The sequence below is a fragment of the Ursus maritimus genome, unplaced genomic scaffold, assembly GCF_017311325.1.
Source record: "Ursus maritimus isolate PB19 unplaced genomic scaffold, ASM1731132v1 scaffold_14, whole genome shotgun sequence".
NCBI lineage: Eukaryota > Metazoa > Chordata > Mammalia > Carnivora > Ursidae > Ursus > Ursus maritimus.
Window position 1 is genome coordinate 54,660,032 of NW_024423786.1, and position 25,803 is coordinate 54,685,834.

Below are 25,803 nucleotides of genomic sequence, written 5' to 3' on the forward strand. Positions count from 1 at the left end.
AAAGCTATTAGAAATTTATTTCCTGGGCTGGGGGCAGAATTAGGCGACACCCAGGTTTCTGGGACCGGGGAACAGATGTACCAAGAGAGCTGTGATTAGAATCAATGATAAGTACAGAGATATGTAACAGGGAGAGGTTGCAGAGCAAAATGTGCCTGCCAACAGTGATAGGAAAGAGGGTAGAGGGCGCGAATGTATACTGTTATCTCAACAATAAAAGCTCGTGTTCTGTACCAAGCGCTGAGAGCCACGTGACTAGCAGGAAACTTGTTCCCCCCGGACAGAAACACCCATTACGTTCATTCAAGCAGCCTATATGTAGGAAGCTTTAACTGTGCCCAAGGAGCTAGACTGGGAGAGAAAGACACAGATAGAAGAACTTCCTTGCCCTCAGAACATTCATCACTTGTGGGGAGGGCATGATGTTAGAGCGGTATAGAGGGTTGGAAGACAAGAGCTAAAAGCCAGAAAGAGGCAGGGTGTATCAGAAATTCTGGAAGTAGGGGGCTAGCAGCAACTGGCAGAACCCGTTTATGGAGAAGGGGGCCTGTGAGCTGAGCCCTCAAGCCTGAACAAGGGGAAACCAACAATTCTGAGCATTAGGAAAGATTTGATCTCTTCATCCTCAAGAAGCGGGAAGGGCCATCCCCAGAGGATACACCGGGAAGTACCCTATAGCGCGGAACCAGAACCAATCACAGTTAGACGCAACCAGCCACACGGTGACCACAAACATCGAGCAGGACCAAAGAATCAGACGCGAAAGAGAACATGCTGTCCATTTCTACAAAGCTCTGGAACACGGAGAACTAGTGTACGGGGATAGGAATCAGACTCCAGGGTGTCTGTAGGGTAGCGGTTTGCGGTGGCCTGTCCTGTCTCATCAGTGCCAATGGCTACCATTCTTTCCAACTGCATGAGAGCAGAAAATCAGCCACGGTGGAAATATTTACACCACGGGGAAGGGCGAATACTACACATTACAAATCAGCCTGTCTCTTTCTCTCTCTCCCCCTCCCTCCCTCTCTCTTTTTCATCTGTCTGCCAGTCCATCCCTCATTTCAAAACCCACTGTTAAACATTTACTAGCATACCACTGCTGGTACGAACCGGGGGGATTAACTGAAGAGGGCACGGAGGAAATTTTCTGGAGTGATGGAAAAGCTCTACGTCTTGTTTGCTACACGGGTATGCATACACGGGTACATACAATCATAGTAAAAGCTCAGGGTATGGAACATTCAAGAACCGTGCGTTTATTATACGGGAGTTACAGCTCCATGAAAAGACTATCTGTATACAGAGCCTAAAATAAAACATAATGACGGAGAGATCATTTTGCAGAACAGAAGGAAGGTAGAAAAACCCAGAGCCGGGGAAGGTCATGGCATTATTTGAAGGCAGATAAGCATTCTCCCTAACTCTGAGTGAGTGGGTGGGAGCAGCCAGAGGAACGCCTGAAAAGCTCAGGTTGTAGAAATGGAGAAGCAAGCATGCAGAGCAGTTCCGGCCGGGAGAACCACAGTTCTACTGCACTTTCGATCATTGTTACATTTTGTAATTATGCATACATATATCATGTATCTATTTTTTAAACATTGTATTTCTGGTGCCCAGCACAGTATCTATCCTATAACCCGAAGGGCTGAAAGAATGACTGACGGGGAACTGCACAAGAAAGCGACAGGCCTGAGCCAGGGCAACCAAGGGACCGGGGCTGACCCCTGGCAGAGAGCGTGATTCCCGAAGGTGCGCCCCACCGTGATATGCACGCGGGAGCTCAGGGATGCGGCAAAAAGAAACGCAATGTGGTTGGTGAGATTTTTGTGAAGTCAACTTTTTGCGCATTTAAATAATGACTGTTCTTTATTCTAGGAATTCCTCCTTTTTTTTTTTTTTAATTGGCGTTAAAGTGTCCTTTCTTATAAAATGGCGTAGCTGCTGTGGAAACCAGTATGATGATTCCTCAAAAAATTAAACATAGAATTACCATACGACCCAGCAATTCCACTCCTAGGTAGATCCCCAAAAGAATTAAAGGCGGGACTTGAACATTTATGTGTGCACTGAGTTCATAGAAGCCATATGTAACAACCAGAAGGTAGAAAAACTCAAATATCCAACAATGAATGACCGACTAAACAAAACGCGGTCCAGCCACACAATGAAATATTATTCAGCTGTAAGAAGGAAGGAAAGTCTGACACCTGCTAAAACGTGGATGAAGCTATGCTTGGTGAAATCAGGCAGACAGAAAACACAAACAAAAACAAATACTCTATTGTTAAAACAAAACAAAATTCAGTTGGGTAAATGTAAGAGCGAATTGGCTTTATTAATGATTAATAAGATGAGTAGCATCCCCTCTTAGCAGGTAGAAAGGAACTCTGAGAAGCTGTACAAAAGGAAAGGTTTTTATAGGGAGAAGCAGGCAGAAAAAGGAAGTTTCTAGCAAAGAGTGGATTGTTTCAGGCAAGAGTCTCCTTCCTTTGGGGGAAGGCTGAGGGTCTATCAGGCAGATTGCCTCACTAGTAATTCCAGATTGACTAGTTAAAGTCACATTCTTGGGAGAGGCTAAAACTGCAGTTTAGGTATTAAGTCTTGTTTTGCTGATGTGGGGCTTAACACTAGTGAATCCATTTTCGGCCTGTTGTTTCTTTTTTAACAGTATGACTCCAATTATTTGAGGTTCCCCAGAGGAGTCCCGTCCACAGAGACAGAGGGGAGATGGTAGGAGCCAGGGCTGGGGCAGGGGGTGGGGAGTCCGTGCTTCTGGGGACCCTTCCAGAGACGGAGGGTGGGGGTGGCTGCGCGACAGTGTGAGTGTGTGTCATGCCACTGAGCTATGCACTTAGAATATTAAGTGGTAAATTTTATGTTATATATATTTGCCACAACTTTAAAAAAATGTTTTGAAATGAACTTTCTTTCGGGGGGCTGTGTGTCCGTAAGTGACAAGAAGACTTAAATTGACTCTGAGTAGTCTCCCACAACTTTTGGGGATTTTAGTGGCTCATGTAGCCGCAGTCGGGCACCCACAAGGCTCGCAGGTGCCCGGCCTCAGCTCTGCGCACCTGCCCACTCCCATCAGCCCCTAAGAGGCCTCCCTCTGGCTCCACCTCCCCTGCGCCTCCGCCCAGAGACTCAGGCGCATGAGCAAACGAGCAATGGGGAAGCGAGAGAGTGCGCACGCTCCGGGAACCGCCTCGGTAGGTCTCCGCCCCTTTCCCCACAGGAAGGCGGCCTCCTGCTGGTGCGCACGCGCCGCAGTGAGGGGCGGCGCCTCGCGGCTCCCTGCGCAGGCTCTCGCGAGAGACCGGCCCGCAATCTCGTCGCTCCCCCTCCCTGCCTTCGGCCTCCCGGGCTCCCGCTGCAGCGTCAGCCTCGGACCGGCCTCCTTTGCGGAGGCGGCGGCTCCTCGGCCTCAGCCCCGGCGACCCTCGGCGCCCCTCGGCCCGGGTCCGCAGCGACGCCCTCACTCGTCGCCCCGGCGCCCGGCTAGGCCGCGGCCGCAGCCCCGGGCTCGCATCGGCGCCGCCCGCTCCCGGCCCGCCCCCTATGGGCCCCGGTTAGAGGTGCCGCCGCCGCCGGCCCGCGGAGCCCCGATGCTGGCCCGGAGGAAGCCGGTGCTGCCGGCGCTCACTATCAACCCCGCCATCGCCGAGGGCCCGTCCCCCACCAGCGAGGGCGCCTCCGAGTGAGTGGGCCGGGCTTGGCCGGGGTGAGGAAGGGGAGGGGGTCCCTGAGTAGTGAGGTCGGTAGGAGGGGGGGATCTGAGAGGAGAAGATGGGGTGGGAGTTCCCTGAGTGGTGAGGACGGGGGAGGCGGTCCCTAAGTGGAGAGGATGGGTTGCGGGGCTCTGAGTAGCGAGATGGGGGAAGGAGGTCCCTGAATGGAGAGGACGGGGTGCGGGGCCCTGAGTAGCGAGGTCGGGGCAGGGGGTCCCTCAGTGAAGAAGATGGGGCGGAAAGGCCCTGAGTGAAGATGGCCTGGTGGTCCCTGAGTGGAGAGGATGGGGTGTGGGGCTCTCAGTAGTGAGGTTGAGGGGAGGGGGACCCTGTGGAGAGGATGCGGTGCGGGGCCCTCGGTGGTGAGGCTGGGGCAGGGAGGCCCTGAGTGGAGAGGATGGGGTGTGGGACCCTGAGGACTGAGGTCAGGAGAGGGGGTGCATGTAGTGTGGTCTGGGGAGAGGGTCTCTGAGTGAAGACAATGGGGTGGGCGGTCTGGAGGAGTGAGGTGGAGTTGAGGGACGGTTCCTGCCCAGAGAGGATGGGGGGAGGAGTCTGAGTGGTAAATCAAGGCAGGGGGAGGTCCCCGAGGGAAAAGATGGAGTATGGGACCCCTGAGTAGTGAAATTGGAGGGGGGGGGGGTCCCTGAGTTTGAGGTGGAGGGTGGAGGTCCTTGCATACCAAAGAATGGGGTGAAGGGATTCCTGGGAGGAGAGGAATGGGGGCAAGGGTCCCTCCAGAGGAAGGGTGGTTGAGGGCTCCCTGAAGGGTAAGATGAGCGAGGACCCCCTGAGGGGAGAAGACTAGTTGAGGGGTCTCTAAGGGGACAGGGCTAGGTGAGGCCCCTGAGTAGTGAGGTCAGCTGCAGGATCCTGGTGGGGAGGAGGAGAAGGAGCCTCTAGGGGCTGGAGCTGCAGGCACCGAAGCAGACAGGAGGACTTGGGGGGAAGGGACAGACAGGAGCATCTGGGACAGTGGGGTCTCGAGACAGGCGGAATCATATTGTGGGAGGGACACACATTTGCGAGATCAAGCGAGGGTGACCCCTTGGCCAGGGAAGAAGTCCCTGTGACCTCCCCACTCCTGTTCCCCACGCTAAAGAGGAGCAGGACGTTTTCAGAGGCCCTGGCTGGGGTCTGTTTGCTGTGCTTGTGGTGTGACCCCCTGAGAACCAGGTGTGACAGGGGAGCAGCGTGTGTGGCACCTCTCAGGGGACTTGGCCCCTGTGCCCTGGGCGAGAGAGTCTGATGCCTGTGGTGCAAGTTGACATCTTTCTCTGTCTCTGAGCAGGCAGCTCAGCATGGGGACCTGTTCCTTATTTTCAAAAGTCTGCTGCTTATTCTTCTCACAGGAGAGCACCTTCTTCATTCTCTCTCCTCTCTCTTTACGTGGTTTCTGCTTTCCATCCCTTCCAGAACTCCCCCCGCAGAGAAAGCCAGCCATTGGAATTCCAGGGTTTTTTTTTTTAATAACCACAGCTGGGTTGCTATTAAAATGTAAAGTGGATTAATCAGCTGACTCCAGAATGCATCTTTGAGATCGTAGGGCAGTGCAAGACAGCTTTGCAGAGTCGGGCCTCAAAAGCCACCTCTTCAGCCCTTTAGGAAGGAAGCTTTTCATACACATTCATTCCTTTGCCTTCCCTCCTCCGTCCTCCATCCCTTCCTCATCAGGTCTTTGTTTAACCAGACATCAGGGAGCACCTAGTAGGCCCACAGCCCTGGCTCAGCATCATGCCATGATGAACAGGGCTTTGCAATGAGGAAGGACTCAGGTTTGATTCCAGGCACTGCCACTTCCTTGCATTGTGACCCAGAGACGAGTTACTTAACCTCTCTGAGCCTCTTCCCTCCTGCGTGGGCTGGGACTACAAGATACCCACCTCCCAGGAAGATGTCGAGAGTGAAAAAAAGTGGTGTTTGTAAAGCCCTGCTGTGTGCTCAGGAAGTGGCACCTAGCCCCCTGCCTGCTAGCAGCAGCTTTGCTCTACCAGCTCAGATGACTTCCCTCGTCTCCTTCCCAGCCAGTGCCCCTTCGCTCAAGCCTCTAAGCTCTAGCCTAGTTACGTTCGAATCTGAGGATTGGAAGGTTCCTGAGAGAGCTCCAGTCTCCCCCTTCATTCCCTGTTGGAATCCCCCCGCAGGTCTCCCCCAGGTTAGGGTCAATCTGGGCTTAAACGCCTTCAGAAATTGGTGGCTGGGGATCACCCGAGGTCCTTTGGAGACTTTTCTTAGCTACCTACCCTGTCTGGTCCAGTCAGCCCCTGGCCACCGCCAGCACTTGAAATGTGGCTGGTTCAAATTCAGGGGAGCTGAAAGTATAATATGCATTTCAGATTCCAAAGACTTTATGTGAAGAAAAAAGAAAATAAGTATTCAATAATTTGTTTATTCTGATTTCATATTGAAATTTATACTTTGGTGGGTTAAGTTGAACACATTAATTTCGCCTGATAACGTTTTTTAACGTGGCTAGAAAATTTTTGCACATGTAACTTTTATACTATTTCTTTTGGACAGCACCGGGTTAGTCCTTGTGTGCGCTGAGCTAATGTCTGCCCGCCTGTTCCAGGGAGCTGCTTTTGACTCCAGGATTTGGTTCAAAGTCAAAGCATTAGTGAAAATAGCTTACTGTCAAAATTCCTTGGGAAATTTCCTCAAATCGCCCAATAAAATGCAGTGTACATGATTGGGTGTTTTTTGTTTTTAGATTTAGTTATTTATTTGAGAGAGCGCACAAGAGAGCAGGGGTGAGGAGGGAGGAATGAGAGGCAGGGAGAGGGAGGGAGAGAACCCCAAGCAGACACCGCACTGAGCATGGAGCCTGACTCGGGGCTCACTCTCCCGACCCCGGGGTCGTAACTTGAGCCGAAATCAAGAATCAGACAGTTAACTGACTGCGCCACCCGGGCTGGTTTTTTACCGACCGGCTCCAGGGATGTTTGTGCATAGAAATGCTTAACGTTTCGAGTTATACACGAGCACGCTGGCTGAACAGCATGGCCTGGGAATGTCTGCGCTGTTTGCTTTCTGCCCCTCTTCATTTCTCCTCAAGCGCCCACGGTCATTCCTATGCATTAAAGGCGCGCATCCTGCAACTTCTGTCTTCTGCCTGCTGGTTCTTGTTCTTGGCCCTGCGACCACTCAGGACAAGTTTGCTCCTCTGTCCTGGCCTGAGCCTTCACTTGCCTGATCCGTGGCTCGGCCTCCCCCATTCCTGCGTCTCCTTCCAACGTAGTCTGGAGTCCTCGTGTCAGGAATGGGGGCCCCTTGTTCTGAGACGAGCACCACTGAACCAGAGCTGGTCCTGAGGGAGGGGGTGGCATCTGATCCATCCCCGCGTCCTTGCAGCCACACACCCGCCACACAGCGACCTCGCCGTAAGCTTGGCCAGGCCCGATCATCTTTCCATAGCCTGCACATTCTTCACTAGCCCTTGCCCTTGGGGTCTTTGCAGAGCAAACTTGGTGGACCTCCAAAAGAAGCTAGCAGAGCTAGAACTCGACGAGCAGCAGAAGAAGCGACTGGAAGCCTTCCTCACCCAGAAGGCCAAGGTTGGGGAGCTCAAGGACGATGACTTCGAACGGATCTCGGAGCTGGGAGCCGGGAACGGCGGGGTGGTCACCAAGGTCCAGCACAGACCTTCCGGCCTCATCATGGCGAGAAAGGTGAGAGGCAGTCGGTGAGGGCAGGCGCTCCATCCCTGTGCCCTGCTGCAGCGTGCGGTGGGGCAGGTCCCCCTGGAAACGGGAGATAGGTTTGAAAGGTGCAGGCCTCTGCTTTCTGATTGGCCCCTGGGCTTGGAGCGCTTGGCACTCGCCCTGTCCTCAGGGAGAGCTGGCCTCTGGTTGGGACGCGGCAGTGCCCATCTGCCCTGAGCAACTCTTGCCTTCCGTCCCTGGCTTCTGCCCTCCAGGACGTAGACTCCAGTTCTCAGAAACATCCGGACTGTTCCGGGCTGGCTCCCTCACCCGGGCTCCCAGCTAAGTGGTCGAGAATCCTCCCTGCGAGATGGAGGGGTGAAGGGGAGGATCTGACCCTTTGGGGATAGTGGCTTCCAGACACAGAACCAGGGGACTTCGTGCGACACATTATTTAGCTCCTACAGGCATGTTCTCTCAGGCATAGAAAGCTGCCTCTTTCTGGAAGCCCCTGCCCCTGTAGTTCTTACGTCGTGTGCTCAGAAACCCGGCCGCCCCATGCCCGGGTGGTGTGTGCTGCCCTGACTTCCCTGGGGGTGCTGCTCTGGCTCTCGCTTGGGACCTCGCGCTGCAGCCATTTCTCCTGTTCCCAGAGCACTGCCCACCCTCCCAGACCTGGCTCTGTCCCTCACAGGCAGCCTCTCCTGAACTGGAGACCGCAGAAATCTCGGGTCTGCCATCACCCTGTGAACAGGGAATAGAAAAGCAGACGCGAGATTCTGGGGAGGGTGGGGGGGGGGGGGGGGAGCTATGAACAGAGTGCTGGCCCAGGTCGGCATCGGGGACTCAGAGTGCCCCCAGGCCAGCTGAGCCGTTGCCCAGGGGGCACCGACATGCCTTGTAAGTGTGACTCTGGGAGCTGCTCTATAGCTTTGTGAAAGCCTTCGGAGCCAGATATGGGGGTGTCAACCCGGGGACCCAGATAAGTTCTGCCTGATGCGGGCTTCCAGGTTTGACACCGTCCTTCGGTTGGAGGAAACACTGCCGAGGGCAGCGGGCTGGAGGCTGCACGGGACGCTGCTGGTGTTACAGCTTTCCCGAGCCTCCGTAAGTCTTTCAAAATAAAGAGCTACAAGAAAGTGGGTCCGAGATTTGGGGGAGCAGGACGTCCAGTTTTGTTCTCCGTAGACGGTAAGCTCCCCCGTGGTGTGAGCCCTGAGCGGCTGCGCGTCCGGCACAGTATGCACCCGGAATGGAACTGTGCCCACGAGCACTTGGTGAGCGCGTTGAACAAGAAGGCCGGCCACCCGGCTGTCGTGCGGCTCCGGGCTGTGACTCCGTGATGGCCCAGGAGCTTGCGACCGGTCCCCGGGAGTCAAGGGCTCCTTTCAACCCATCTGGAATGGCAGTTCACCCGCGAGGCTAGTTTATCTTTGTTCAGTTGCGGGCACTGATGGGAAGTTGACGTGGCAAAGTAGTTTTGGAGAAATCGGCTTCGATCCTCCCTGGCCCCGGTAGATTCTGAATTCCCAGGTGCTGGGTATGGATTCTGTGTTTTCCGAATACGTAAGCTCATCAGATCTCCAAGTACAGCCTGCCACAGGGCTGGGAGCTGGGGGCTGGGGTGGGGCTTCTCCGAGAGCCAGCACCCTTTGTTGCCAGCATCCCTGCGGCCCCTGCGATCGGCAGAGGATTTTCTTAGCCAGTGTGACCTGCCGGGAGAGCAGGGAGATCAGTTACGTAAGCCCCGAGTGAACTGGTCTCGATTTTTACAGTCACATGGGATGGTAAGTGTGTTCTTGACTCACACGTGGCCTTCTGACTCCTCTGCATCCTGAGAGCCGAGGAGCGAAACCTCTGCGTGGCTCGGGCCAGGGGAGCTGTACGAGGGGTTCAGTGTGTGTGTTGGGCACGTGCCTCCCTACTGCCCAGGACTCGCGGGAGAAGAGCGTGCTTGGGCCTCACGTTTGTGCGGGCCCCGAGTGTGTGCTTGCCTCTGATGGAGGCCTGTGACCTGCCACTTCGTGGTCCTAGCTGCCATCCTTCATGTGACTAGTCCGTGTCAGAGCCGGTGTTGTGTTCTGGTTTCAGTGGAGCAAAAGCTCCATTTGACACACGAGAAAACAGCCGAGGTGGGGCGGCAACTGAATTGGGATCAAACCCTCTCGGGTCTGCCCTTTGCACTTGGCCCTGACTTGATGGAAGCTGTCATCGTTTCACCTCCAGAATTTATTTCCCTCTCTTCCTAGTTGTACTCCCCAGAGCCCCCACCACCACTCCCACCATTCTGCAGTAGAAATCGCCTTAAACTCCTAGACGGGCTTGGTGTTGGGTTTGAACACGTCGTGCGATCCCTCTGTAACCAGCTCCTGGAGTGTGGGTGACCCCAGGGTGGTGGCATGGAGAGAGCGTGGGTTTGGGTGATCTGGGAGCCGTGTGCCCCTGGAAACAGGACTGAGCCTCTCAGAACCTGACTGCTCCTCACTGCAGGTGGGGGGGGTTCTCCTGTCCCCGCCGCAGCCGTCCCCGGGGATGTGTGACCACGCCTGCTCAGAAACACGCCCCTTGCTTCCCGTGCCTGCGTTTTCCTCCTGTGCTCTCAGCGTTACTTGATCTGGAAGGCTCGCTCTACAGGCCCGATAGAAGGGGCCCATGAGCCCCTGCGTCCTCTCGACTGCATTTTTCCCCAAAGCTTCTGCCTTACTTCACATGAAAGGCCCCAACTCCCTGCTCCAGTGACCTCTGGGTTTCTGTTCAGTGCTGCCCACCTTTGCCTACCCCTTCCTCTTGCACAAAGCCTGTAGAGCTCTCCCTCCCCAGCCCGGTCACTCATCTGTGGCTCCTTCGAAGCTCTTGGTCAGAAGTGCAGCGTCCACAGCAGCCTCCCTGGTCAGCCGTGTGCACGGAGCCCTTGAGATGCGGTCAGTCCAGCTGAGGTGTGCCGTTTGTGCAAAGAAACACGATGCCAGATTTCAAGGATTCAGTATGGGACAATCTCATTAATTTACACGGATTACGTGTTGAAAGTAATGTTTTCTATACTGCATTGAGTTAAAATACGTGAAAAAAGTGTCTTCACCTGTTTCTTTGTACTTTTGTAACGTGGCAGCTAGAAGATTTAAAATTAAACACGAGCCTGACTGTATTTCTGTTGGCTGGTGCGGGCCTCCATCAGCCTGCACGGCCCGTCCGAGCGCCTCCACGAGTCCTTCCCGGGCTTCTGAGAGCAGCCTTCCATGCAGACAGCAGTGCTTCATTTTCAGACCCAGCATGTCACATGGTGCCTGTTGAGTATCAGCTCACGGGTGTGGTCCCACCAGAGGATAGAGCATCCCCGGATTCTACTGCGGGGCGGGGGGGAGGACTGGGGGAGTGCAGGGCCTGGAACCCATGGCCGGAGCTTGCCTTTGCAGGTGGAGGCGTGAAGCTTTGCTGGGAGTGGCGAGAAGCCCTGGGCACCATTCCACTAGGACCTTCCACAGTTCTCAAGGTGGCCAGGGTCTTTGGGGAGCGGGTGTTGCTCCCCACACATACTGTGTGCCTCCCCAAACTTGGCGCACGCCTCTTCGTGCCTTGGTGCCCCCGCCTGGAACACTCAGCCCCACCACGTCCATCTGGCCAACTCCCACTTGTCCTTCCAGGCGCGTGTCCCCTCTGAGCAAGTCTTTGCCCCTCCCTCTCCCCATCACAGGGTTCCAATGAAATGCAGGATCTGTGGCGACTGGTTCGGACACCCTTGATCTGACAGGCGGGTGGAAATCACCTTTTTCTTGTCCTATCGCAATGGTCGGAGCAGCTGAGATTCTAAGTGGCCAGGATGTGGAGCCCCGGCCTCACCTCTTTCCTGCTGGGCATTGCTCTTGGCGCTTGGTCAGCTGTGTCCTGCATCTCTCCAGACACTCCTCGGGTTTTTTCCTGTTTGTACATTGTGACCCCCCCCACCCCTCTGCTGACTTGAACTCAGGTGGAAGGGGAGCTAAGAGCCACCTTGGGTGGCGGCCTGAGGCTCCCTCTGTGTCGTCAACAGCCTGGAGGGGGAAGGGCTCCAGAAGCAGACTCCCGGCTGAGAGGGGCTGAGGTCAGTGGCGTCCCAGGTCTGGGTCCTAGGAAAGGCGGTACTTTGTACAGTTGGGTGGAAGAGAATTCCTGTTAATGGAGCTCCCCGGTTATCAAGTGAAAATGTTTGCTCCATTGAGGTTTGTTTTAAAACAGCGTTATTGGGATTTGGGGTACTTGCTGTACCATTTACTGCTTTGTGTATATATGTGTGTATATATATATATATATATATATTTTTTTTTTTTTGGCTCCACCTCCCGCCCCCGCTTACCCTTTTAAACATACATCATTCGGTGTTTGGTGCACTCACGCAGCTGTGCAGCTATCACCACTGTCTATTTTAGAACCTTCCATCTCCCCAGAAAGCATCCCTGTCCCCATCAGCCGTCACTCCCCATCCCCCTCCCAGCCCCCGGCCCCCATGAGCTCCCTTCCTGTCCATGGATGAGCCTGTTCCAGACGTGTCACACACGTGGACTTCCACGCCGCGGGGCCTTCTGTGTCTGGTTCCCTCCCTGAGCGTCGTGGGGTCTGTCCCCGGGGCAGCGCGTGTGGGCACCTCGCTCCTGTTCCTGGCCGAGTAGCGTGCCTGTGTGGGGGTGTGGGTGGGTGTGGATGCGTGCTTATCTGTTCACCTGTGGGCGGACGCTGGGGTGGCTTCCACGCTTCGGCAGTTGGGAGTCCTGCTGCATGAACACAGGTGTGCCAGCTTGTGTGTAGACTGTTTTGTTCTCTAGATAAATGCGTCAGAGTGGATTGCACGGTTTTGAGTGCTGCTGTGAGCATATCAAGGGCGGGGGACCAAAGCCCCCTCCTTCTGGGCCCCTCAGAGGCCTGGTTGTGAGTCCCCTTCCCTTTCCCCCGCAGCTGATCCACCTGGAAATCAAGCCGGCCATCCGGAACCAGATCATCCGCGAGCTGCAGGTGCTGCACGAGTGTAACTCGCCGTACATCGTGGGCTTCTACGGGGCCTTCTACAGCGACGGCGAGATCAGCATCTGCATGGAGCACATGGTGAGCGCGCGCCACCCGCCGCCCCAGCCGCGTCCTCAGACGCAAAGCGCACTTGTTTCCAAGGGCTCCTTCTGGAGATGCTCCGTGCCGTGCAGGCATGTGCGCATGGATCCCTTGGTTCTCTAAGCACGAGACTCCCCCCCTTCTGGCCTGGCCTCTCCCTGCACACTTGGGGAAAGCCGCTCCCCGCTGGCACGCAGGGAGCCGGCGTCGTTTTCCCCACTGTCCGTGCTCGGGCCGCGGTGTGTGCCTGTAAGGTCATTTATCAAATACTGTCTTGGTGGCGGACACAGGTTGTTTCCGACCTGTCCGGAGCGACAGCACAGGAATGTCCTCGGGTGAGAGGGGGGCTAAGGTCCCGAAGGTGGAATTGCTGCGCCCGAGGTCCCGTGTGGTTAAAGCCTGGCTGGCTGGCTCCAAGCGCCCTCTGCGGAGAGAGCCGTGATCTGGGCGCTCTGTGGAAGGCGAGACCCGGCTTGGCAGCCCAGCTCGGGTCTGTGGAGAGCTCCAGGATGGAATATGGGAGCCGATCTGGTTTCAGACCACCATGGTTGGTTCCGATGAGCCCCCTTGTTAAGAAACTCTGGTCTCGAACCTCAGAAATGGGTGGGATCGGGGGTAACGAAAGCAGAAGTGGTCAGAGCTGAGGCCCTGGGAGGAAATGCTGCCCACCCCTTGCCGAGCCTGATTCGTCAGGTATGGGGTTGCCTGCCGCCCCGCTGTCCAGGCTCAGGCCTTTTGGGTCCCTTGCAAAACCAGGATGCGGTGGCCTTAGGCCCGGCGGCTTCGGTTACGCCTCACAGGCTGGCGCTGTCCCCTCTGACGGTTTTGTAACGGAGGCAGGAAGTGAGTTTGAGCAAGCGCCCGTGAGGAATGCATCGTCGCTGCGTGCGGTGACCGAGCTCAGAGAAGGTGCTCCCGCCCTCCCGTTCTGCCCCTCCCTGGCCCCCAACCCCGGCCCCGCTGCGCTTCGCCACCAGCCCGGCAGTCCCTGCCGACGAGCACCTAGGGTGAGAAAGGACAGGGAGTCACTTTGCGATCCAAGGTGAGCCTTCCGCCTCCCTTCCCTGTTCTCCCTGAAGGCGGTGGGAGTTCAGAGGTGCCTCTTGGCCTCGTAGAGGAGGGGGAGCGCCACAGCCTGGCCCTCCTCCTGCTTCTGTTCTCGGGGGCCATGAAGCAGAGGGTTCCTGCGTGAGGCGTCTGCCTCCCAGCAGCACGAGGAGCGAGGCACAGTGATGCAGGGGGAGGTGCCGGCGATCCCAGTGGTTTATTGTACTCATCCTCTGCAGATTCCCAGTTGGGTTTTTTGGTGCGCTTCTGTGCCGGGTGTAGGAGGGCAGCAGAGCGAGCGAATAGCGCACTGGGGAAGGACCCACGCTCAAAGCGCTCCTCGTGCGCCGGGCTCCAGTGCCTCAAGTTAGCCCTGAGCTTGCAGGAGGGGGCGCTGCGGGCAAGGAAGGGGTGAGGAGAACAAAATGATGTAAAATACTAGAGGGGGGAGGTGGCCCCTGCCCCACCGCCCTCCATGGTGTCTCCATGTCACACAATCCGCTCCGGAGCCGCACCACACGCCCAGGGCATTTCCGGGCATACGGGACATTTCTGCAACTTCCGTTCGCGTGCCATATTGGGGGACAGCCTGGAGTCAGGTGTGCACCCCACCGCTCACCTCCTAACGGAGTGACTTGGAACCATGTTCTCCCCCGTCCGCCTGTAGGGCTGAGAGGTGCCAGTTCCTGCCTCCTGGGGCCAGGGTAGCGGTGGGGGGAGCCAGTCTTCCAGAGGCGTCTGGAGCAGGGCGCAGGGGGTGAGACTTCATCTTTACGCAGGTTTGGGTATGACTCGGCTCTTGTTTCCGACTGGTCTATTCCAGCCCGGGCTTGCGAGCAAAGACCCCAAGTTGGTGACGAGCAGCCCAGACTCAGCACAGAAGGGTGAACTCAGCGGGCCAGCACATGCTGGCGTCCGGGGCTGAGAGACGCGGCCGGGGTTTCCCTGGGGCCTGGGGCTGTCACCGGGGCAACTCCGGGCATGGACCCTGCAGACAGTGGGTATCTTGGGGGGCAGCTTGCGGACTGTTCAGAGGCACCTGTTGGTATTTCCTGGGATCTGGTCACATCTGAAGCACGTGCTTCCTTTTTCTGTAATAGTGAAAAATCACACATCCGCTGGTGAGGGAGAGGTAGAGAGTGATACCGGGCCACTTGGCGGTCGAGAAACGAGATGGTGTGTGTGTGCCGAGGGAGAAGATCCCCGAGGAGAAAATAGGCAAGATGTGAGCCCACTTAGATAGGTGTTTAAACCGTGTATTTCCCAGTGCCTCTGGATGCATATGAAATACACAGAAGCATCTGGAAGTCCCACTTCAGGGAAGGCAAGTGGAAGTTTTGGGAGATAAGAGTGTTACTGATCTATAGTTTTTCTTGTTTTGAAAGAGCGCGTGAGCAGGGGAAGGGGCAGAGGGAATCGTAAGCAGAGCCCGATGGGGGGCTTGACCTCACGACCCTGAGATCATGACCCAAGCCAAAACCAAGTCAGACACTTCACTGATTAGCCACCCAGGCGCCCCTATGTTGAGCTTTTTATAAAACGGTATCTATGTACCACTTACTTAAGGAAAGTATAATTTCCCGACTACTGGAGCACACACAGAATGAAAGCGTGTGACACCGCACGGGGTGTGAGATTTGAGGTCAGAGGGACCCAGTTTGCTATCTCCACCACTTCCTGTCAATGTGACTTGAGCAACTTACACTCTTCTTAGTGTGGACCAGGGGGTCTCATCAAGAGGTGATCCTGCCCCAGAGGACACTGGGCCATGTCTGGGGACATCTGTTGTCGGCACGAGCGGTGGGGTGGGGCAGAGCCAGCCAGAGAGAGAACAGAGCTGTGTGCTCACCGAGGCGTTTGAGCTGGCTGGCGAGGTCCCCGAGCAGGGCCTGGCCTGCCGCGGACTCTCTGTGGATGCTCCCCCCGGACGTCCTCATTTATGAACCTGTCATGGCTCCGTAAGAGTTCAGAATGAAAGGAGCTGTGTTGGGAAGCAGGGTTATAGTTTAAAAAGAATTTTTTGTATTCTTTTAAGGTGAGGTGATACCGGGGAGAAGCGAGAATAGAAGGCATTCCCCATGGTCCTGCAGGCGGACCGGCCTAAGCCACAAGCGCTGCTCCCAGCCAGTGCCGCCGCCGGTTTCTCCTGGGGCACAGCCACCGTCTGTGCACGTCCCGCACCCTCGGTCTGGAGCTAGCCCAGAGTCATGTCGTACAAGCTTCCAGTGCGTTGGGTTTTCTAGAACTCCCCACCCACGGCCTTTCTAACTGAGCAAGGCTGGGGCAGAAGTGCTGAGACAGGAGGCCCTGGCATCCCTGGGACTGCAGGCTCACCCCCCCACCCCCACCCCCTCTGCTCTGGTGGCCAAAACCGTGGGGCTGTAGGTGGCCTGGAGCAGCATGGGAAAGAAAGCGCCTGCTCCGAGGTTCAGTGTGTCCACCTAGCGTCCCGGGGGACCAGGCGGGGACCCCGGCCTGGGTTTGGTCTCCAGGTTTGCTGTCCGGTAACCTGTGGGTTTGAGGCCAGGCCTGGGGTGGGGAGCTGACTGGGAGGACCTGTGTCCCATCCTGTGCAGGACATACCTGTGCATGGCGGTGAGCACAGGACAAGACCCAGGGGCCGGGGACAGGGGAGCAGTGGGCAGCAGCGGCTCAGCCTGCTTTCTCCTGCCCTGGCGCCTCACCTCTGGGCTCCCCGTCCCCTGGTGTGGCAGGGCTGCTGCAGGCCGGGAGGAATAGAACCCAGGCCCCAGAAGCCCGCGGTCGAGCTCCGACGCCTTCGCGGTTGCTCTGGTTGCAAGCCCAGCGGCTCCGCTCCGCCCGCTGCTGCCGTGGCAACCCCGGGGAAGGGGCGGCTGAGTCACGGGCCTGGGTTCCCGGAAGGCCAGGCGGGCTGCTGAGGGAGCGTGCTGGCACCCTCATTGCTTCCTTACTGGATGGGCTTTCCTGAGGCCCCAGAGGTGGCAGGGCCGGAGGGAGGCCCTGCTCAGGGCCAGCGGGTTGCATTTGGCTGTGGTCTTGCCTCTGTTTCCTGGGAAGGAAATTGAGCTCCAGCTCGCCGGGAACCAGGAAATGTTTCGCTTTTATACCTGCTGCTCCGGTGTCCCTTCGGGAACCCTCCCCTGCCCTGCAAGCCCCGCCCGGCCGACTGCTCAGCTCCGCTTGCTTTTTCTCTTCTGTGCTGACCCTAGGACGGCGGCTCTCTGGACCAGGTGTTGAAAGAAGCCAAGAGAATTCCCGAGGAGATCCTGGGGAAGGTCAGCATTGCGGTAAGTGGCTCTGGCCCCCTTAGGCCACGCAGCACTGGGGTGCGTGCACGCGCTTCTGGCCCTGTGCTCTGCCTGGGTTCATTCTTACCCCGCCCCCTTCCACGTGGCCAGAGTTGGAGCAGCCCCTGGAAGCCAGCTAGTGCAGCCCACGCCCATCTCTGCCAGCTGCGGGCCTGGCAAGTGGCATCTCGTGGCGCATAAAACGGGAGTGATGCTTCCCTGCCCCATACAGATGTCAGGGGTGCATGGGGCCCGAGTGGCTGGGTCTCAGCCGCGCGGGATCCACAGTGCCATCATCCCTTGCTGAAACAGCAGGGCCTCAGTGTAAACCCAGCACAGAAGCACTCACCAGAGAATGCCCATTGGGCCTGGGTGACCTTCAGGGCAGGGCAGCCGGGCTGTCCACTCCCAGCCTTACCGCTGGGCTGCAGACCTGGCCCAGTCCCTGCTGAGCACCTGGTGGCAGGTGGGCAGTGGGCGGTGGGTGAGGGTGGTTGAGCCGGGCATCTCCCTGCCGCTCTTCTCACTTGCCCCCACCCCTCATTGTGGGCTCCCCGAACTCGTCCCAGACTAGCGGCCCCTTGGGTCTGCCCACGGCGCTGCCCTGCTGACCCGTCCCCCGGGCTCCCCACAGGTTCTCCGGGGTTTGGCGTATCTCCGGGAAAAGCACCAGATCATGCACCGAGGTGAGCCGGATGGGGGCGCCCGGGGGCCAGGTGGGGCTGGCGGGAGGGCCAGGCCCCCCTCACCTGCCGCTGGCTCTGCCCTCAGACGTGAAACCTTCCAACATCCTCGTCAACTCCCGAGGGGAGATTAAGCTGTGCGATTTTGGGGTGAGCGGACAGCTCATTGACTCCATGGCCAACTCCTTCGTGGGGACCCGGTCCTACATGTCTGTAAGTCCTCAGGGCGCGAGGGCGCCTGTTCCCTCCCCTGCCCCGCCAGCTCTTCCCTGTTTCCCAGAAGCTTTTCCGAAGCCTGCGGCTCTCTGGAGTACACGTTGTGTTTCTGCTCAGTTCCTTTCCGTCCAGATTCTCGCTTCAGCTGTCGGCTCGCTCAGGGTGTTCTCTGGAAATGCGTGCCTGCTGGCTTCCCGCTAGCAGGAAGAGACTAGTCCAGGAGAGCAGTCAAGGAACCACCCCCCACGTATCTTAGGGAACGTCTGGGTGATCTCAGGAGCAGACTCTCAGAAGCTAGTCTTGGGATTGTCGTGGAAAAGGAGGCACCCCACTGCCTTTCCCGGGGCCGGTCATCCTTTTCCAAAACGGCCCATGGTTTGGATGTTGAGTGCTGTTGTCAGCGCTGGCTGGGAGCTTCGCAGACCCACGGCAGGCGCAGGGTGGAGATGGAGTTGCTTTCTTTCCGTTGCTGGGTGTCTGGAGGGCGGCCCGGGCCCGGATGGGGCTGCAGGGGGAACCCCACGAGTGCTCCTAGGCCCCAGCATCCATCTGGGCGTCTCTCTGCTCTTTCTCGCCGACAGCCAGAGCGGTTGCAGGGCACTCACTACTCTGTGCAGTCGGACATCTGGAGCATGGGCCTGTCCCTGGTGGAGCTGTCCATCGGAAGGTACCCCATCCCCCCGCCGGACGCCAAGGAGCTAGAGGCCATATTTGGCCGGCCCGTGGTGGACGGGGTAGAAGGAGAGCCTCACAGCATCTCACCACGGCCGAGACCCCCTGGACGCCCCATTAGCGGTACGGGCTGACTCTGGAACTTTGGCCTCGGACAGGCCGCGATCTGCACGCAGGGAGTGCCGTGCCCAGTGGGGGGAGTGGCAGCTGCCTCCCCTCTGGCCCCTCTCAGCACCACCTGTCCCCCCGGGTCATGCTAACTGCGCTCAGCAGGCCACAGATGGCCCTGAGGCTTCTGGGGACAGCTCCCAAGGCCGCTGCCGTCCAGGGCAGCTGCGTGTGTTGTGGCCAGCTGGGGGAGGGCCGGGGGTTGTTCTGGAAGTGAACTTCTCAGCCAAGCCGCTGGTTGGGTGGGTTTTCCGGCATTTCATCACAGAAATGTTTAAATGGAGAGAAAGGCCCACCAGGATTGCCCAGCGAGCCACCTGTATGCCCACCGCCTAGACTCGGCAGCGAGTGTTCTGCTGTGTTTGGGCCAGGCCTTTCAGAAACTGAAAGTAACGACTCAGAACGTCCTTGGGTGGCCTGTCAGACTCAGTCCTGACACACGGTGTGGGAGGGGACAAGAGGCTGGGGGGCTCTGGGGAACAGCTGGGCTCTCGGAGCACTCTCGGGCTGGCAGCGGTCCCCTGGGAGGTGGGGGGCTTCCCAGTGCCAGAGGGGTTCAGGCTGACCCTTTGACCATTCTGGAGGTGGCGAGGGGGAAGGGTTACGGCGGACGCAGTGTAATTAGGAAGCAGCGCTTAGGACTCTGATTTCTATTTTTTAAGTCAAGTGACAGGAAGGGAGTTAAGTGAGTCTGAAGGAGCTTGCGTGGAGTGCGGATGGGCTACGCTGGGCTGATACCAGCTTTACTGAGATAGACGTCACGCTCCACGGGACTCACTGGTTGAAGGCGTACAATTCAGTGGAATTTTGTATCTTCACAAGGTTGTGCCAGCATAACCACCGTCTAGTTCCAGAACAGTCTATCACCCCAAAAAGAAGCCCCATCCCCTCCCCCTGTCCCCGGCCCCCACGAGCCCCCTTTCCCGTCCATGGAGGAGCCTGCTCTGGACGTGTCACACACGTGGACTCCCACGCCGTGGGGCCTTCTGTGTCTGGTTCCCTCCCTGAGCGTCATGGGCTCAGGGTCCGTTCCGGGGCAGCGCGTGTCGGCGCTTCGCTCCTTTACACGGCCACGTATCCCCATGTGTGGTGGACCGTGTTGTGTGTCTTCACTGCTGGTGGACACGGGCTGTCAAACAGCGGCTTTCACAGTATTTTCAAGCCCAGCTCCTCCTCCTTTCCTGGTGCCAGACCCACGTCGCAGGGTGTCTTGACTTCTCCGAGGGGAGCACCTCCTGCCCCATCTGTGTCCTCGGGCCCTGGCCCTCCCAGCACCAGCTCCCAGGTGGCATCGCGGGCGTTCAGCTGCGGCCCCGTCCCAGCAGAGAGGAGCGGCGGGCCACGCCAGGCCACCTTGGCCTGCCAGCACCTCCCCCAGCCCCGGCCCGCGTGCCCGTTTCAGGACGGGACAGAAGGCGAAAGTCCAGCTGCCAAACCCGGCCCCAGCCAGCTGGGTCGAAGACAGGGGTCAGCTACCCCCAGCCGCTCGTCCGTTCTGGGCAGCATTTGGGGCCTGATGCTGCCTTCGCCCGCGGCTCCGTGCAAGGTCACGCTGCCGTCCTTGCCGTTGGTCAGCGCCACCCCCCATGCCCTGCCTGTGTGCCTGGAAGCAGCACCGGGCCAAATGTGTGACTTCTCAGAAAAATGCTCCTGTTCGTTTTGGCTTTTGCTTTGTTTTGTGTTGTTAATTCACCGGAGGCTCAGAGAGAAGCTGCTTTCCCAAGAAGCAAGCTCAGTGGCGAGGAGCCCGCCAGGGTGCCTCCCCTGGTTTAGGCCAGTGTCAGGGGAAGGGTACTCGGCTGATGCCCGCCTCACCCCTGTTTCTGTCTCTGCCCTGGCAGGTCACGGGACGGACAGCCGGCCGGCCATGGCCATCTTCGAGCTGCTGGACTATATCGTGAACGAGGTGTGCACCTGAGGCCCCTCTGGCCCATCTTCATGTGGGCGGATTAAGCCGTTGGACTCGGAATTCGTGACCCAAATGAAGGGAATTCCACACGTAGACCAGATTCTGCTGGGGAGGGGTGGGGGGCGGGGCAGGCCGTCTCTGCTGCGGTTGGTGAGCAGGGGTAGAAGCGTGTGGCCTTCCTGCCATACCGCGCAAGTCCACCACTTCCCAAGAGGAGTTGACGCGCCCGTATGTTCATGTTGGGGGGGGGGTAAAGACAAACCCCGGATTCCTGCCGCAGCCCCCCCACCAAGGCTGTAGCCAAGTGCCCAGGCCCTGGAGCCAGCCCCCTGCCTCCCCGGAGCTGCCCCCCTGTAGCTCTGTGTGCCTCTTGGGGTCCGTGCGCGTGCAGTCGTGAGTGATCCGCTTCCTGAGGGCAAGTTCAGGGAGGGAGGCACAGAGGGCCCGGCCCTCCCGACCTTCCTCACCACGGTGAGCGCAGGTAGTGGGGCTGTTCCGTCGTGGAGGTGGAAGGATGGGGACAGCCTCCTCGGGTCTGCAGCTGGGAAGGGGCAGAGTGGGACCTGCCCCAAAGCCCCACTCCCTGTCCCACTGAGTCACCCTTCCTGGGCCTTCTGTGGGCCCAGGTGTGCTTTCCGGGGCGCTTCAGAGTCAGGACAGAGAAATGGGGCGGCCGGGTGGCCTCTGGCACTGGCTTGGTTTAGGGTTGAACGTTGGGGTGAGCAGCTCGGAGCAGGGCTAGTGATGACAACAGGACGGGCTGGCTTTGGTGACAGCTTGCCCCGCACCTGGCAGCCACACCTGGACACAGCAAGCAGGTCCTCCCAGGCAGCTGCCGGCACCTGCCATCCCTGCGTGGAGGAAGGCCCGTGGGTTTCACCGGGCAGTCTGCCCACTGCCTTCCCTACAGGGCCTGACCCTGCACACAGCTGTCCCCACCCGGGCACATATGTATGGGGCCAGGCTCCTTGGGCTTCTGGAACCTGTTGCCCCACCCCTCCCCTCCTCTCAGTGGTCTAGACCCCCTGCTGGAGATGGGTGGGCCCTGTTCTCCTTCCCCTCGAACCAGCTGTGATCCTGAAACCAGAGCTTTCCAAAGAGAACCCCAGAAGAGCCTGACCAAGTTGGCAGGGCAGTCGGCAGGGCCAGTAGGGAAGCTGCCAGAAGGTGAGGGTCGGGGGCGCTCCCCCTTTGGCAAAGCGAAGGGACTGGGGTCAGGAGAGGTGCCTTCTGAGTGCCCCCAAAAAGTGCTATGCTGTCCTCACGGGTTCAGGGCCGGGAAGCACCTTCTCCCTGTGATTCCGGAACCATCCTTGAGCATTTGACCCCCACCTCTCTGCTCTCTCCCACAGCCACCTCCCAAGCTGCCCAGTGGCGTCTTCACCCAGGACTTCCAGGAGTTTGTAAATAAATGGTAAGGTGCCACCGCCTCCAGCATGGTCTCGGGGCGGGCCGGGGCGTGGTGCCAGGCCGTCAGGAGGCCCTGCCTGCCTCCTGGGACAGCTGCCCACACCCTGGCTGCCGACCCAGATGCACACTTCCTTCCTGGTCCTGGGCTGGGCCCCTCTGTCGGGATTAACGGCGGGACTACCCGTGGGGGCGGCATCTGGGGGGCACCTGGAGCTCACCTGAGAACCCAGATAGGTTCCCTTTCCAAAGCTGCTGAGTCGTGTCCAGCTGCTGTCCCCATCCTGTCCCCAAAGCCCAGAACACACCAGGATTCCAGGCTCTTTGGAAGTGACGCCATTCCCGCCTTGCCTTCCACCAGCAGGCATCCCAGTTTCCTAATCCCTCAAGCCCTGTAACCCACCAGCTTCCAAATAAGTCTTCCAAGTCAGGTTCTAGCAAGAGGCCAGCTGTTCTCGATGCGTCAGCATGGGCCTGAGGGGAGCGGGCTCTGGAGCAGGAAGGGGGCCCAGCCCCCCCCCCCCCCCCCCGCCCCGTCACCTTGAGGGCAGTCTTGCACAGCAGGCCGGGTGGAGTCTGCCAGCCTCACCGCTGCCTGGGGGCTGCATCGCACACGGCAGCAAACCTGCTCCTGGTGGTGAAGGCACCCCTGGCCCTTTGCACGACCACTGGGCAGCACACTGCCGCACGCATCCAGGGATCTGTGTAAATGTTTTTCTGCCCCTCGAGTTTTCTTTCGGTTCTGAACAGCCACCATTTGACCTCAGGCTGGTTTGAGCAACTGTGTTTAGGGGCAGTTCTGCTTTCTTGAAGGAAAAAGTTCCATTTTGACATTCAGACTCCCAAATTAGGGGGATTGATCAGCAGTGTGGCTGTGGTTGCTGCCAGGCCTCAGACTGAGCAGCGGCCAGGGGGTCCCCACAGCCTTTCCCCTGCTCTCTTGTCCTGGTTTCAGACCCTTGCCCTTTCCTCCCCAGGGGTCCTGCCCCTACTCCCAAGGGATAGCAGAGCGGATTCTGTTCCTTGCTGTGTTCAGGCTTCAGATAGGCCAGGCACGGGGACAGGGCTCACCTATCATGGCTCAAAATGCAAGTTCCCTTGGCCACTGGCTAACGGCCCTGCCTTGTCTCTTCCATCCTCTGTCTTCCTCTCCAGCCTAATAAAGAACCCAGCAGAGCGAGCGGATCTGAAGATGCTCATGGTAAGTGATCCTGGGGGCTCTGGCTCACCTCGGGGAGAGGGTAGACCCCAGCCCTCAAGCCAGCTCTGCTGTCCTGGGCCCCATGTCATGCTGGAGAGCCCCTGTGGTCTCCTGGCTCCATTAGTGGGAAGGGTCTAGAGCAGCTGTGACACCCTTGGCTCCTGGAGGCATGGAGTGGCCCAGCCGTGCCTGTGGTCGGGGGGTTACTAGGAGTGGTGGGGCCCCACAGGCCGGGGAGATCTGGGCTTGCCAGCCTCCCTGTAAGTCCATGCTGTCTGATGTCCTTGAGAGCCAAGGTGGGCGTCAAAACTCCCCTTCCCCTGACAGGGTGGGGACAGGGCTGCAGGGCCACTGACATGTGGCCTCGGAGCCTGGCCCATTCAACCCCCTCCGCCGCCAGCTCTCGTCCCCCACACCCCTGCCATGCCTGTGGCAGCCCCCCCTTCCCTCGCCTCCACGACAGGAGACCGTGCCAGTCACGGGTGCCGGTCCTCCGTCTCGCGCGTGCAGGCAGCAGAACGCAAGCCTCTGTTCAGTGTCAGAACGCAGCCTTTCCAGTAAGGGAACCTTGGCCTCCCTGCCTCCTCCAAAGAGCCTCCACCTCACGCACTTTGCAAGGGACAGTCCTGCTCCCCAGGGGCACGTCCCGTGCCCCACTCGGCTGGCTGGTCCCCATCCTGGGTCTCTGCTTCGGCGCCTCCTCTAGCCCTGCCTCCTCTGTTAGTTTCGGTGACAGCCAGCGTCTCCTGGTCGCGGGCGCCACCGAGAGCACCACGTGGGAAGGGTCTGCGTGCCCTCGTTCTTCCAGAGTCTTTGTTGTGTCCGTCGTACAGAGTGTTCCAGTCACGTGTTAGAGGCACATGTGATGTCACCGATGCGTGTTGATTATAAGATGTACAAATCCGTGATCTAGACAAGCTCCTTGATCTTGAGGTCCCCGTGCGGCCCCCAGGTCTCTCTGCCCCCCTTACACCGCTTTCTGTGGGGCCGACTTAAAACCGGCCCTCCTGCTGCCCCAGACCGTGGGAGTCCAGCCCTGCACCCGGTCGCCCCCAAGCTCCTGCTGACCGTTGGGAAGGCGAGGCTGGCCTCTCCCACCCCCTCTGGGCGTCTCGTGGGGGACCGGACCTCCTCCCGCGCACCCCGAGTCCCCAGGACCGCCCCTCCCCCGCACACCCTGCAGGGACACCCGCGCGCCCCCCACCCCCAGCCTTCAGGCAGGAACCTGTTGTGCCGAGCCGAGCCATCCGTGCGGGAAGCGCCGGGCCACATGCGGCGCTCCACATGCGGCGCTCTCGGGTGGACGAGCCAGCGCACCCCGGGAGCCCTGCGTCAGGGGCGCCGCACCAGACAGGACATGTCAGGAACTTTCTGTCGCAGTGGCTCCCGTCGCAGATCCGATGTTCTTACCCAGGGGCGGCTCTGTCCCCAGGGGACACAGGGCGGTGTCTGGAGACCTTTGTGGGCTTCACGACAGGGGTGCTCTGGGCGTCGAGGGGGTGGGGGCCGGGGACACCGTTCAGCCCCCCCAGAGCGTGGCGGGCCCCACGGCGGTGGTGCTGGCTGGTGACCTGCGCCTGAGGAGCGTGGCGTCACCGCCCTGGCCGGCTCCGGTCGGCTGTGCTTCCTGACCCGCTCCCCTCCCCTTGCAGAGCCACACCTTCATCAAGCGGTCCGAGGTGGAAGAAGTGGATTTTGCCGGCTGGTTGTGTAAAACGCTGCGGCTGAACCAGCCCAGCACGCCCACGCGCGCCGCCGTGTGATGGGGTCCTGCGGGTGACCTGCCCGCCGTTCCACCCGCGCCCCGCCCCTCCCGCCCAGGACAGGCCAGCGCCGCCTCTCCCCGGCCCGCCTCTCCCTCCGCCTTCCGCGGAGCCGCCCGCATACCCCGCGGTGGACACTGAGCCTCGCTACTGCCTGTCCCAGCTGGTGTGGCCTCCGGTCCCCAGGGAGGGTGACGCTGCTCGTGGGGTCTTCTCAGACCTGCTTCTTAGGTTTAAAACAAAACAGGGAAAGAAAAAGCAAACTGTGCCCATTGTACTTCTTGTTCCGTTTGTTCTTGGGCGGGGGGTGGGGGGGTGGTCAGCTCTGGCTCAGCCCCAGGGCGGGAGAGCTCCCCTGGAGGGCAGCCCCAGCCGTGAGCCCACTGCCCTCCTGGGGGCAGAGCAGCGGGGTGGGGGAGGCACAGGAACTGGCTTCGCTGTTTCCAAGGACGCAGTCTCAGGGGGACCTCTAGACCTTGACGTCTTTCACCAAAAGAAAGGAAGGTGCCACCACCCTGCTCTCCTAGGTCGTCCCCTCGCCCGATGCCCACCCCTGGAGGTGGAGCGCCCATTGGCGGCCATGGGGTCCACTCCCTTCCCCCCTCTTGTCATGCCGCTGACCTGCCCCCAGGAGGGACCCGCTCGTGCCCTCCTGTGCTGCAGGGACAGACGCTTCGGACTCTTGGTGGCAGTTGCTGAGCTGACACTTGGCAGAAGGGAAGTGGTGGGCTTCCAAGCTGTATGGTCAAGAAGCCCCGCAGACCCAGCAGACAAGCCCGCGCTGTCCCCACGCCTGCAGGCCAGCAGACGCGGGCAGGTGGCGCTTCGTGTCACCTCTGCTCGCCCAGAGAACCAGAAGTGACCCCAGGGCACGTCCCTCAGGCCCTCTGGCAGGTCAGCCGCACCTGCTGGGAAAGGAAACACTGAGGGTGAGGTGGTCCCAGTGCCTGTGTCCATCAGGATGCACACGGGACCCAGGGCCAGAGCGCGGGGCCGCTTCTCAGGCTCCCCCCCCCCCCCCCC

The 25,803-nt window shown here is 59.1% G+C and overlaps 1 protein-coding gene across 1 annotated transcript; it reads left to right on the plus strand.

The window, feature by feature from the left end:
- Positions 1-3,542: 3,542 nt before the first annotated feature.
- MAP2K2 (mitogen-activated protein kinase kinase 2) lies at positions 3,543-25,043 on the plus strand. Its single transcript, XM_040629580.1, has 11 exons — positions 3,543-3,697; positions 7,186-7,396; positions 12,296-12,442; positions 16,684-16,761; positions 17,396-17,447; positions 17,533-17,657; positions 18,242-18,455; positions 20,342-20,406; positions 21,762-21,823; positions 22,972-23,017; positions 24,670-25,043. The coding sequence occupies exons 1-11, from the start codon at positions 3,606-3,608 to the stop codon at positions 24,778-24,780; spliced, it is 1,203 nt and encodes a 400-aa protein (XP_040485514.1). The 5' UTR covers positions 3,543-3,605; the 3' UTR covers positions 24,781-25,043.
- Positions 25,044-25,803: the final 760 nt, after the last annotated feature.

Excerpts from the sequence above, each read along its gene's own strand:
- MAP2K2 (XM_040629580.1), top strand. The coding sequence starts at position 3,606 with ATGCTGGCCCGGAGGAAGCCGGTGCTGCCGGCGCTCACTATCAACCCC. Across the intron at positions 20,407-21,761 it reads TGGACTATATCGTGAACGAG|CCACCTCCCAAGCTGCCCAG; the intron begins GTGTGCACCTGA and ends TCTCTCCCACAG. Across the intron at positions 21,824-22,971 it reads CAGGAGTTTGTAAATAAATG|CCTAATAAAGAACCCAGCAG; the intron begins GTAAGGTGCCAC and ends CTTCCTCTCCAG.